This window comes from Opisthocomus hoazin, chromosome 1 (assembly GCF_030867145.1).
Source record: "Opisthocomus hoazin isolate bOpiHoa1 chromosome 1, bOpiHoa1.hap1, whole genome shotgun sequence".
Taxonomy (NCBI): domain Eukaryota; kingdom Metazoa; phylum Chordata; class Aves; order Opisthocomiformes; family Opisthocomidae; genus Opisthocomus; species Opisthocomus hoazin.
Genome location: NC_134414.1, coordinates 102,051,811 through 102,065,729, shown reverse-complemented (window position 1 = coordinate 102,065,729; position 13,919 = coordinate 102,051,811). Strand labels below are relative to the sequence as shown.

At 37.6% G+C, this 13,919-nt stretch overlaps 1 protein-coding gene across 15 annotated transcripts in view; it reads right to left on the bottom strand.

Annotated features, from left to right (window-relative positions):
• KDM6A (lysine demethylase 6A) overlaps window positions 1-13,919 on the bottom strand; it is a 171,390-nt gene that overhangs the window by 104,489 nt on the left and 52,982 nt on the right. For all 15 annotated transcript variants that reach the window (XM_075430978.1, XM_075430989.1, XM_075431023.1 and 12 more), the window contains exon 4: window positions 13,680-13,729. In XM_075430978.1, the coding sequence (XP_075287093.1) occupies window positions 13,680-13,729 (50 nt within the window). The remainder of the gene's footprint in view (window positions 1-13,679; window positions 13,730-13,919) is intronic.

Here is a 13,919-nt window from a genome sequence, read left to right as displayed (position 1 = left end):
ACTTAATATTCATTCTCAGTTCCAGACTAGCTGCCTTCCTGTGGCATCACTCTTCTGGGTTTGTCTTGAACTCAGAAGTGACATTCATCATCTGTTTGCTTCAGTTCTCTCTTCACTCAAACCCCAGGTCAGAAAAGTTCACCAGCAAGGAGTACCTACATGTTCTTTTTCTATAAAAGCCAGTGTTACAGCCACCGTGATCGAGGAGAGACTCCCAAGGAATCTGTCTGACATCAATGCACAGAGAAGAAAAATTTAGGAAAGAAAACGGCTGGCATTCTTCTGAAAGACATATTGCCTGAGTGAAGCGGAAGTGCCTTCAAGACAAGCTTTTCTTCAGAACTTATTTACAAGTTTCAGACAGATAGAGGGCTCTGTTTGCCTAGATTTTGAGATCAGAAACAAAACTGAGATAGGGTTATAATGCTCCATTATGAACTAGATGGATGGTTTCATTTATGTTATTACATTTTTATGGATTTCAGAGAGAGAGATATAGAATAGGATAACGCGTACCGAAATTCTTGTGTAGCTCCACAGAGTAACTCTGCTCTAGACAACATCCAATGATTCCATTTAATCAAAAGATCATCCTTCCATCCAAAAGGTAAAGACTGTCACTAAACAGAAACACAATTCCAACCATGCGATCCTGCAGGGAGGTGGCAGGCTATCATACAATTCAGCAGTAACATTTAACTTTTAAAATGCTGCTGAAGTTACTGCTAAGAGTAACTTCACTGACCTTTCTATCACTATTTTAAGCCTTCCCCTCCAAGAACACCCTCCTAACCTCCAGTGATTTGTGGTTCAGAGGTTTCTAAAGCCAGACAAAATGTCTTCATATTTAATTGCTCTTAATGGATTTTTCTTCCCTGAATCAGTCTAGCTGCTTTTTGAAACCATTAAAGCATTGCAAGTCTGCAGCATTCTGCAGAACCGATGCGATTCTCTACACAACCAGTGATATGAAAACTTCTGGAAGATGCAGTAAGCATGAATTTCCTGCAGCAGTTGACAACAGAACAGAGAATATCATCAGCAGCACTTGTCTCATTTAAAGAGATTCCCTCTTCTCTGTCATCGCTATGGGTTTTCATCCCTTGGCTATAATGCAAATAATCATTTGGAATGATCATCAGTTTATCATCTTCTTTCCTTTCCAAAAACAAAGTTTAAGCTAACTGCACATATGTCTGAAACCCTCCTTTCTTTTTTTCTTTTTATTTCTTCTCTCTCCCCTCACCCCACCCACCCCCCGCCTTAGATCCTGTTTGATCCATCTCCACTTCTACAGTGTCTACCAGGATTGCAATCAGATTTTTCAGCTTACTTGTTTTCAGAATAAGGTCACAAAGTTCTGATTACATCACTAAGATAGCTGGTCTGATCCCCAGAATCAGAGTCTGACAGGTAAATGCATGAAATGAATCTCAATCCTCTTTAGGAGGAGAGAAAAACAATACCTGCAATACTTTTAGAAAACACGTTAAGACAGCATCAGTGTAGTTATGAAGTCTGGTAATACAGTTTTCTTGCTGTTTTTCTGATGACCCTGAGAATTATGAAAGAAGCAGCTAAAACTATCCCTGTAATAAGAAAAACACTAAGTAAAAACCTATTCCAGAAAGAAAGACTGAATGAAGAAATGAGGATAAATAGCTACATTTATTTTGGCTGGTAATACCAGAAAAAACTTCAACTGAGGAACATTTTGGCCTTGCAAAACAAAGACTAATCTGGGAAAAAAGAAAACAGGGTGAAAGATCCCTAACTGACTGTTATTCCTCCCATATCTGAGATGCTGGATCTCATCAGTCCCATTCCTCTAGCAAATGAGATAAGGAAAATGACACAGCATGAGGAATAGAAGCTACGAGTTCTGAGTTACCCCTCAGAAGCTGGGAGGGATGACTTGCACAAAACAAAATGATATTGTTGTCCCAAAGCGACTTCGGGATTAGTACCAAATAATTTGAATATAGCAGCCCAGAGAAGTGGTTAAGGGTGACAAACTAGTATCTTTCCAGGTTCTTCTGAATGCTGATAAATCCCTATATATTTACTACAAACTTGTAAGCTGCACAGGGACAGACATTAGCTACAAGTTTTCTAGGTAGCTACAGACCTTCCCAGAATACATCTAGAAATACATTTGCTTGAAATTATATAAACTGAAAGGTTTTGTTTGTTTGCTGTTAGTATGCTTCAGTATTTGAATCGCCAGTACTTTGTCAGCACCTGGTCTTCCCTTCAAGGAGAGTGCTCTGGTTTCAGCACCAATCTCGCCTGATGCACTCAGCGGAGGTGAGTGCACACCAGAGATTCATTTTTGTTACACATTTACGCAAGTAAACACGAGAAGCAGGACTGATTTCTGTTTCCCCTCTAAATACTCCTCCTTGTAAGGGTGCTTCACAGAGCAGAGCACAACCATGCTCAAACACTACTCTAAAAACATTTTAAATTATTTGCCTTTTCTTCAAACCATGAGCTTATCAGCCTCATACAAGCTACTCGTAGGCTCTTTAAGAAAGAGACCCCAAGCTCTATGTCTCTCCATCCTCCCACCTGCTACCTTCTCCATCTATTCGTACTAGATCCACTCACACTTCAGCCTCTCCTCCCACACCAACCCCCACCACACAGAAAAGACTGAATCTGCATGCCTGGGAAAAGGAGGAAACAATGCAGCAGAACACTTTAATTGAGTATATGCTTGAAAGAGTATTTAAAAAACTAGAACTGAAATGTCAGGTCTGAAGAAAGCAAATTCAAAAACTCAAAATTTGCAAAATGAAACAATTCTTTGTTTCTACAGCTAAGCAAGTATTTCGTCTTTTAAAGGCACAACCTTAAAATGCAAGATTCATTTATGAAGAAAAATGCCAGTTGTTACTGAGACGCAGTTATTTACTTACAGATTATAAAACAGGAATCTACAAACTACATATACGAAAAATACGGTGGTGTGTTTTGTTTTAACCTTTTCCACACAACCACAGAGCAAGCATATGGAGTATGAAGCAACTGTACCATTCCTGTGGTTTCTGCAAACAACAGAACACTTTTTCAAAGCAAGCCTCACATCCATTGTCAACACAGTTGTTTATATTTAGAAAAAGAACATTAGGTCATTCAATATCATCAACATTCAAATAATATTCTTGCCTACTGAAGATGTGTCCTCCATTCAAGTCAGAACTGTTCTACTCAACTAAATACGCCTCTCTCTGAACAATCTGAATTGATGAGTTTCTCCACTGCCACACTTCAGCATGTCTCATCGTTTAGCATCCTACATTCTCATCACAGGGATTGAGAAAAGGAAGCATGCTATTATTCTAAGTACTAGTAGATGAAGGATGACAGTTTTTTTATTGTGCACAAAAGAAACTTCTGCAATAGGAGAATTCAACATGCATGAAAAGCTTTTCTGAAGCGGCTTTTCCATCAACGCTGATGATACTCATGTTATTTCCACCCAGAATATTTGGACTTCTAGACAGAGATCACACATACAAGGGGACAGGAAGAGCATTCGTGCTGAATTTCCAGGGTGAAGCATCACCATTAGAAAATGGTATGAATATTGTTTGGAAACAGATACCAGGTCTAGGGTGAGGGGGGAATATTTCCTCTGAGATTCTGTCTTGCCTGCTCATTCTCCTGATCCAAGCAAAGTTTTTCTCCAAAGCACATTATTTCCTCTTCTACCATTAACATTCTGAGTGTATTACACATCTGCCATAGTTTTGAGTTCTTATGAATACCTTAATGAAAAGGGTAACTGGCTTAATGAATATACACTGAAAAAAAATCAGAACTGCAGATACTGAAATTAAAACTTTTTTCTAATTTAGTGAAAATGGAATATATTTCTGATCAAATAGCAACATATATGCTCCCCAAAAAGACCTGATACTTTTTGTGACCCAAACAGACACGCGGTTCAGACGTGCAGAGGAGGATTCCTTTATTTTGTACGATAACACTTGACAGAGACAGACATAAAAGAGAGGCAATTAATCAAATTTATATGGAGGTCAAAGGCAGCTTGTCAAAATTTATTAGTGTAATTGGTCAGCCTCTTTATTTTTAAGATTTTACACCTGCTCTCAATTCCTTTCAGGAAGGGGGAACACGCTCTCCTGTCATAATTTCGTTAGATAAATCATCTAGTAAGAGAGTTAATTCTTAGAACCTTGTACAATTTCGCTGTACACAAAATTGGACATGCTGCATTATTTGTCTGCATTACCAACTGTAAAAAACTGTTTCCACATATTTCTCTGTCATAGGACTACCTAAGAATTCTCTGTGTTTTAACTGACAGGAGGACAGAATTTTAGACACACCACACCCAGAATGAACAAAAACCTAAAACTGTACCTCTTAAGATTTATTACTCCTTAAGAAGCCTCTGGATTAAAGTATCCTCTTTTCTAAACTAGGGATCAGTAGTACCTTTAATTCACAGCATGAAATACAACACATCTTCTCCTTACTCTTTCTAGGTGGCATTCATTTAACAATTTTTTTTAAAAAAAAGGTTACTTCTTTCAACTTGTCTGCTTTGCTGATTTACAAGAAATGGCATTTATTTTTATCACCCAATAAATAAATAAAAGATCTTTTTCTGAAACCCAAATACAGTTATTCTTTCACTCTATTTTTTGTGTATTTTATGTCTGACCAAGTGTTATTGGTAACACAACCATCACTGCCTTTCCGGCATTCCAGAGTTTCTCCTTAGCTATTAGCAATTCTCTCCGAAATATTTACAAAGTGTACACATAATTCTTTTACTCTTAAGAGGCAGAATTCCAGTTAGTCTTCATAAACACAGTTTACATTTAAGAATCCCTGTTTTTTAACATCACTGAGTAATCAAGCCAAGTGTGGCCCGCAGGTCGAGGGAGGTTCTCCTTCCCCTCTACACTGCCCTAGTGAAGTCTCATCTGGAGTACTCTGTCCAGTTCTGGGCTCCCCAGTTCAAGAAAGATGAGGAGCTACTGGAGAGAGTCCAGCGGAGGGCTACAAGGATGGTGAGGGGACTGGAGCATCTCTCCTATGAGGAGAGGCTGAGGGAGCTGGGCTTGTTCAGCCTGAAGAAGAGAAGGCTGCGAGGGGACCTAATATATACTTACAAATATCTGAAGGGTGGGTAACAGGAGGATGGGGCCAAACTCTTTTCAGTAGTGCCCAGAGACACGACAAGGGGCAATGGGCACAAACTGAAGCACAGGAAGTTCCGTCTGAACATGAGGAAGAACTTCTTCACCCTGAGGGTGACGGAGCACTGGAACAGGCTGCCCAGGGAGGTTGTGGAGTCTCCTTCTCTGGAGAAATTCAAGACCCGCCTGGACAAGGTCCTCTACAGCCTACTGTAGGTGACCCTGCTTCGGCAGGAGGGTTGGACTACATGACCCACAGAGGTACCTTCCAACCCCTACCATTCTGTAGAAGAGAATTCTGTAGAAGAGATCACACCTATGGGATGCTGTAATAACCTCACTTACAGTGTTGCCGAAGATACCGAGTATTCTGATACAGAAGAGACTATATGGTGCATAATTTGTAAATTTAGCCCTTCGACGCAGCGGTCTTCATATTCCAGATTTCTCTTGGGCCTGTTCTTTTAACAACTCTTCTAGCTTTTCAAATACCTTTTCACATGCGTCTTCTGCCCATGTTGACACACTGAAGGGAGTAGTTCATAATCTAAACGTATTAATAACCTTCAAAAATCTTTGGAGAAACAGATTGCTAGCTATGGGCTTTATTTGTTGTTGGTTTTTTTTTTTTTTTTAACTGACTTTTTCTTTAAAATGACCTGCGGTGCTGTTGCATCCAAGGGTTTTTTCCCCTTTTTTTGTTTTGCCAGTATACCTGGGATCAAAGTGAAAAGTTTCCACGAACAGAATTACTCACTCTTAGCCACCAGATCCACCCAGAAATTAAGTATTATGGAAAATATGTCCTCAGGTATTTTTCATCAGCAGTTCAGTAAAAAACTTTGTGCAATTGCTACATCCTTTGTTCCTGATTTCCTGTAAAACCTTTTCTTTTGTGACAAAAAAATTGGTATCATCATCTGTAGTAACAGCTACATACATTAAAAATCTTCATTGTTTAATTTGTAAGAGAGGAGTTTCTGTGATCTTAACTTACTCGTCCCCTTGCCACGGACTCTCCAGCAAGTTCAGGACAGAAAGTTCATTTTTGTCAGCTGAAGCCCCATTAATGTATTTTTTCTCCCCTCTAAACATACCAAATTTTTATTATCTACTCATCTAGCTCCCCAAGTGATCCTCAGTGCTTCACACTCTACCTTCTTCTGCCTTCCTCAAAACAGAAGACACCCTGGTCCTTCAACGGATAGTGATACTGTGCTTCTCACCTAAACAGTTACCATGCTTGTTGGATTTTTTTTTTTTTTTTTAAATCTTTCCCATCATGCCTGGTGAATTTATGACACAGAGGTTACTGCTGGGGAGAAAGCTGTCAAAAGTCTCATTTCAGACCTCCCACAATCCACTCCTGTATTATTCTATATATACCTGCCTCCCTTCTCCCCATATGCTCTTAACCTTTAAGTATGCTTTTACTTATCTTCTCTCATTTCCTTTACATTCAAATTCTCAGCAGGGCTACAGTTTTCCTTCCCCCACTGCCTGTAATTCTTCCTCTAGCCACATTTCCCTCTTACTCATATTATTTGTTCAGTCTCACTCTGTCTTACAGTTTTTTCTCTCTCCTCAGCCTTCTGCCTCCCCTTTTCTTACTTTATTTTTCTGGGCATAATAGCTTGTCATCCTATATTATCATGCTGTATCAGACTCTGACTGCATTTCCAGCTTGATTTCCACAACACAATCTCCTGGAAATGCTTATCCCATTCAATACCATAAAAATGCTTTTTATCTCCATTACTACGACCTACTGTCTTCAGTATTTAAAAATAAGGACATTCCTTTCAAACTTTTCTCTATTTTACATTTGCTGTTCCATAACACATAATAATACCATGCTTCTTTCTCCCTCTTTAGTCTACCATATGTATTGGAACAGTTCTATTTCATACCTCCTCAGAACATGACCAGAATGTCTTTGTCAGAATTTTCCTAGTGAAATGACTGCAATCTAAAACCTGTTGTTTTAGTCAAAAGTGAGGGATGGTATAGAATCTCATGTGCTTCACTGATGACCACTGTATTTTCAGATAGAAGTAAAGAGCATATAGAAGATACTAATATCTTCCTTCTCAACGCCTTCCAGAGCCACTAAATCTTTATTCAGTTTCTGGTTTTATTTTTCACTTTCCAATTCTCCATTTTCTCTGAAATTTCTACTTATTTCATTCCTACCCTATCATCCTGATTTTATTTTGCAAATATATTCTGAATTGTAGATTTTCACCTTATCCATCTTCAGGTCATCTACTATATCTCCCAATTCCTTCTGTAATGACCTCAATCTCAGCAAATTTCACCTTCATTGAGGATTTTTGAAACCTGCTTTCCTGATCAAGTCTTCTAAATGCTTCCCTGATTAAGTCTCGTCTGATCAAAGAGACTGCTCCTGTCTTTCTGCTTTTCTTGCACATGCCCTGTGTTGCTGCATGGCAATAATTTATATTAAAGGCTTTTTGTGTCACTTTACACTTTTATTCTCTGAGAACTCTTATGAGGAAAACTGTCTCCTTATACAGGATATCCATTCGCTTAAAACAAAAAGTTCCAAAAACCGAAGGGCTTGAATAAACAGCAGCGTTCTCCAATTATCCACTGCCTTCTCCACCTTGTGTTTCAGGCAGGCGCCTGCTCCAGCAATTTCTACTGAGCTTATACCACTGTACTGTTTCAATTAAACTAAACATTCATATCTAATTTAAAAAAATAATGGAAGTTTTAATGAATTCTGTCCAAAAGCACTACTTGGTTTTTTGAGACTACTGCAGAAAATAAAACAGTTGTGAGTCAATGAAGTGGAAAATTGCCGTCTTATAACAGATCCTCTAAGGTGCAAAATGTTCTCTTACTTTTTGTTATCAGTATGTCTAGTAATTGCTTTTTGTCCAACTATTTAAAAAGGGGGAAATGGACTTACAGTCTGGAGAAGAAAAGAGACAGCAAAACACACTGAATTAAAGCGTTCATGTTTTTTTAAATTGTTTTCCTATTATAAAGCATTAAGAAAACATACCAAAAAAGACATCTGACCTACCAAAACAGAAAATGTAGAGAGATTAAAAGAAGCCTCATAAAAATACTAAAACAAGCAACCGGTCACATTTAGAAATGAACACTTGTGGTCTTTTGTTACTTTAGTTCTTTGGAAAAAAAAACCTTACTGCTAATTAAAAGTGTTTTAACCATAAGGTTGATAATATTCCTAGTAATATTTCTGCATAGGTTTAATTATAAATCAGCATTGTAAAAAAATTACCTGGTACTAAATAACACTTTACATCTACATAACAGGGAACATTATAAAACTGCTATCTGTAACAAACCAACAACTCAGCATAGACTAAGATCACTAAGAGCTTCCACTACTAGCACACACACACAGAGTTGCATTTTCCTGGACTTTCTAAAGAGAATTTTAGGGTAAAACGGGTCTTTTTAATACCTCTGCATGCTTTTGGATTTTCCTCAATTTTATGAAGACTATCTGAGTGAGAAGAAATTCTGTTATTTGCAAACATATAACCAAAATTAAATTTCTAAGAATCATTTATTTTAAGAGACAAATATGAAGAAGGCCTGAGGGTAAATGAACTCAGACAGTAGTTCTAATGTCCAGTAAACATGGGCAGGGAGTACCAAATAGCTGCTCTCCAGAACTAGACCGAAACCTTACCTTGCTGCAAAACAACTACGGGATTTATTCCCTCCATTCAGTTTCTCTTTTTTTTTCTAAACTAGACCACTCAGTCTTCTACAGTACAGTCTTGCAACTGCAAATTCAGTTTGTACCATACTTGCACCCAGATATTCTTCAAATCCACTGGAACACAGAAGTAGGTCTTTTACTAAACTTCTTTCATGATTTCACCCTGACCACATAAATGAAATCTTTATTAAGAAGAGAGGTGATTAGGACCATTTTCATAGCAACGATAAAGAGTGCCTGACAGATTTACTTTTCTTCTAGGCAACTTTCCAGCCAAAGTCAACAGCTAACAAGAAGTCTCTCTCTGAATTCGTGCTGGAGGATATAGCCCACTAATTAAGTGTTCCTCAAACATTTCAAGAAACGTTCAGATTTTCTGAGTGATCCGCTCCAAGCACTCATCTATAAAGAGATACTACAGTTGAGCATAACTGAATAAATTGAAGTTTCTTTTCTTTTTAAGGCATACTCAATCTAAGTTCTAGCATCCTAGTCCATGGTAATTAATTTTCCCAGTAACTTACATCATTTTAAGGGTCACTTAGGTGCATTTCTGAACACGGTGCCCTGGCAATCCTCAAACTTATTCACATATAGAAAGAAATATTTAAGTATCTGTGTACCCTCTTGTTACTTGGATGAAACACAGCTTTTTATAAAAATCCCCAAAGGCATACAGGATACTTCTCTTTGATGAAGTAACACACTTGGAATAAGGTACGATGACAGTGCTGTCCTCATATTTCTCATAACTTGTCCACAGTCCCCTGGATTTGACTAAAATCCTGCCTAGAAAGCTACCTACTCATTCTCCTACCACAGTGATGTCAATAATACGAAGCTCATGGAAACACTGAAGAGAATCAGCATATGGGAGCTTGTGGCTACCTAATCTGCCTGTACCAAAAAGTTTTATTTATTCAAATTCTGTGTTGCAACAACTACAGGCACACAATTTCTAACTGACAATATGTGAACACACACCTACCTGCAAAAGGCTACAAATATACTTCAATCAAGATTATCAAATCAAATAAACGCTGCAGTAACTGTGTCACAGCCAAGCAGAGGAGATCCAACCAATGTACTGGACAACCAGGCTCTTCTGTAAAACCCTCCCAGGAACCACTCTAGTGAGCACTGAAACCGCTCACAGTCCCGCATTTGTGGAGGAAGGTCCATAGGTCTCCCCTGCCCAGGGCAAACATGTCAGTACAACAGATCCAGACGTTTTTCCTCTTAAACACACTCAATTCACTCATGTACTGCAATTTCTGCCCTACCCGAACCCAGACGTTACATAAAAGAGTTCAGTATGATCAACTGTATTACAATACAACCACGAGGTGATTAAAATAACTTCTTCCAGGTGCCAGATATCTGCCATCGTGTTTGGATAAAATCAGGAATATCTTACTCCTTGCTGAGCTTCTAATCCTGCCTCCTCAGAATATGTCAAAACCGATAACCATGGCAGACACTTACACTTGATATCTTTATTTTCTCAGTAGCACCAAAATCTACAAACTGCAGTTCTAGTTGTCTCCCTCTCCTGAACTGCCCTTCCCATCCGTTCATCCCCCACAGTCCTCCTCACCTCCCCCAGCATGTTGACACAGGGGAGTTTTAAAAAGAAATCAGAATGAAGTACATTGCACAGAAGGGAGATTTATTTTGGCATAGGCACATAAGAAGAAACATTGAGAAAACTACTTGAATGCAAAAACTCTATTATCTCAGCTTTTATCCAAGTTGAGATGCTTACATCATAAGATTTCAAGTCAAGTAATTTTTTTAAATGCAGAGTTAAGGTACCACAGTGCCTGTGTAGAACAAAAATTGCAGAAACTCTGTAACTTCGCAGGACATTTTACATTTATCTGTGAGTGCGCAAAGACATTACTGCAAAAAGCGGTCTATTTAAGAACACGCGGCATAATGTTAACACAGCTCTTTCAAAACTACCTGTACAGCTGTTACTTCATTGAAAGGAAGTAGTATCTCATCAGAATGGAGGGAGTATTGATCCAGTAAATGGCAAAATACAGCATCTTCCTAACCTTTCACCTTCACTTCTGTCAATACAATATACATTCAGAATATATTTCCTAAAGTGTTTTTTCATTCTCTTTTTGTTCCACAGGATCAACAAAATGCTTACTGTATTAACTAACAAAACAACTCCATGCTTCAAATTCTGACAGAAAAACAACCTGGTAAAAAATTCAGACCATCAGAAAAATCGGGGGGGGGGGGGGGAGGAAATAGTAAAATGCTGTTATTTGTGAAAGGAAAAAAAAAAACCAACAACCCATGAATTGTAGAATTAATATCACATAATGAACAATGCATGAAAGCAATGCTCAATTACAAACCCCATACAACAGTGAAAACCCAAAGAAGCAGAGACTAAAAATACTGTGTAAGGAGACCAAAGTATACCCAAAACAACGCAAAATCTCTCACAATCCTTCTAGAAGCTTTCTTTTTATAAAATAAGGAAGATACAGGACACTCATTTCAACCACATACATTTGCACCGCACCACAGTAACTAATTTCAGATAAGCTGCCAAAGTTTATAAGACTGTTCGTTCCTGCCTGGTTTCAAACCTGCCTTATATAATAACCTTCATGTGATTCAGCACTCTCCCTCAATTTCTCAGAGCTCTCACACAGTTCTCCTCACAGCTCATAAATACCACCCTTTCTTCACACTCTCTTCCTTTCTTTACCATCACAAATTCCAGCAACTTAATTGATGACATCTAACTCTGTAAGAAGTGAGAAAAAAAAAAAACAACCAAGCTTCTTAAAGAAACCACAACAGTAAAACAAGGAAATGTGACCGCTTTTTGTTTCGTCTTTTAGTCGTCTGTAAAACAGGTAATTACAAGTATTACAAAAGAGTACATAAGGGTGATCAAAAATACACCACAAGCTTGGTGTATTCTTGACTAAAATTAAGAAAATCTCCAAAATTATTATGGAAAACAAAAACCACTTTGGGCTACACATCTATAAGGAAGCTCGTAATAGGATCAAGTAGTATAGTATTTTTCCCAGGTGAGGCCAACCTGAAGAAAAAATATTGGGGTTTTGTGGTTTTTTTTCTTGGTAGAAGTCAAAATGCTCTTCTGTCAGCTCCAAACAATGCCCTTATGCTTGCAACTGGAATTATTTGAAACAGTCTCTGCATGGTAAAACCCTTGAGATACACACAAAGAACAGGTATGTTAGAATACCAGCACCCTGCATACAAACAGAAATTGCCTTCAGTAAATCAAGCACAGATTACACATTTTACTGCCACCCATGCTCTTGAAATGGAACTGCAAAACAATCAGAGTTTGCATTTATTTTAATTGCAGTTAATATTCTGAGCCACGCTGAAACATTCTGCGCCTATGGAAATACAAATAATCATTTACACTTCACCCTGAACTCTCTAAAACGCAGGGAAAATAATTTACTAATCATCTATCACTTCTTCTAATAATGAGCCATTAGAATGAGCCATTAGAACAAAAGCCAGAAAAAATTATTCAAGTCACAAACTATTCTGAAATGCTTAACATGGGAAAAGCACAAACAACAGAAACTATTACAATGGATGTTTAATTAATTGATCGATTTCAACACTCATTTACAGCAATCTTTAAATTAACTCTCCGAGAGCATGTAAGAAGTAAGAACAGATGAACGCTTTTATTGTTGCAATTTTTAAACTGCAGCGGCTATTTCTGCAAAAACTACTTCAACTCCAAAATAGCTTGGTACAAAAATGGCACTCGTACAACTTCTACTGGAGCAGGGGCTTTACAAGACAACATGAACACTTCTCCTAGGACCCTCCAATTAGACGTCTCCTTCCATACACCAGAAGACACTTACTTCAGTTCACTTTTCTACCCTTTATTTACCCTGCCTTTCTCCCTTCCCACCCCCTCAAAACGGAGAAGTCACAGGATTTTTCATAATGTACTTACAGTCCCTATCAAATGCAAAGAATACAGAAAATGTTTCTCTAATGCCGATATATACGTGATATTGATGTCTTTCCAGAGTGAGCCCTCCCTGAAATATGAACTTCTGCACACTTTTAAGAAAAACAGCTGCTTAAGACCACACAATTATCCACTGTGTTACACGCTTTCCTGCACCTCTGTCTCAATCAGAAGCTTCAAATTATTTCATGTGACAATGTAACAATGGTAACTATTTTTGACAATATCGCTACAAGAAATTTTTAAATTTTATTAATTTAAGGTCCTGATACCATGACTTACAGATAAGACTGCTACACTGACAGGATTGTTTCCTGTCTTATGTAAGAATGGTATCTAAAATACTAAAAGGGACTTTAAACAATTTGGCCTCTGTAGAAATAAAAAGCAACCTGAGAACATTTTTCCTAGTACAAGTCCACTGCCTGCGCAGCAGCTTTCAAGTGTTTACGATTCTCTCCATACTCATGCGTATCCAAATATCCATGCTTACATAATAAAAACATAAGTAATGGATAATAATAATTAACAAAAAGCAATCAAAATGTGTCATGTTAACTGATCTGCCATTTCAACATATGGTGTGAAGATTTATTTCCACTTAGATTTACAATAAATTGTACATATCCGCAAACATTTCCATTAAGATCCAATTAAGATGCGAAAAAGTAATTGCAGGTAGATACTCCAAACTTATATTGAAATTCATCTATTTTAGAAATTAAATAATTTACAACAATACATTTAAAAAAAAAAAGCAGCATATACAGACCTTCCAGTAGTCAGATTGTAAACTGTAGTACCTCTGGTATGCAGATAATGCTGTAAGAAAGAAAAATGAATGTTGAATATGTTTTGTTGCATTTTCTTTGAAGAAAGAGACAGAAAACCTTAAGAGTCAGAATACACAACATTAAAATGATAAATGGTTTAATAAAAGTAATATTGCCACAATAAGTACACTGTTGTGGATAATGCATTCCTTAAGATTCTAATTTTGTTTTATGAAATG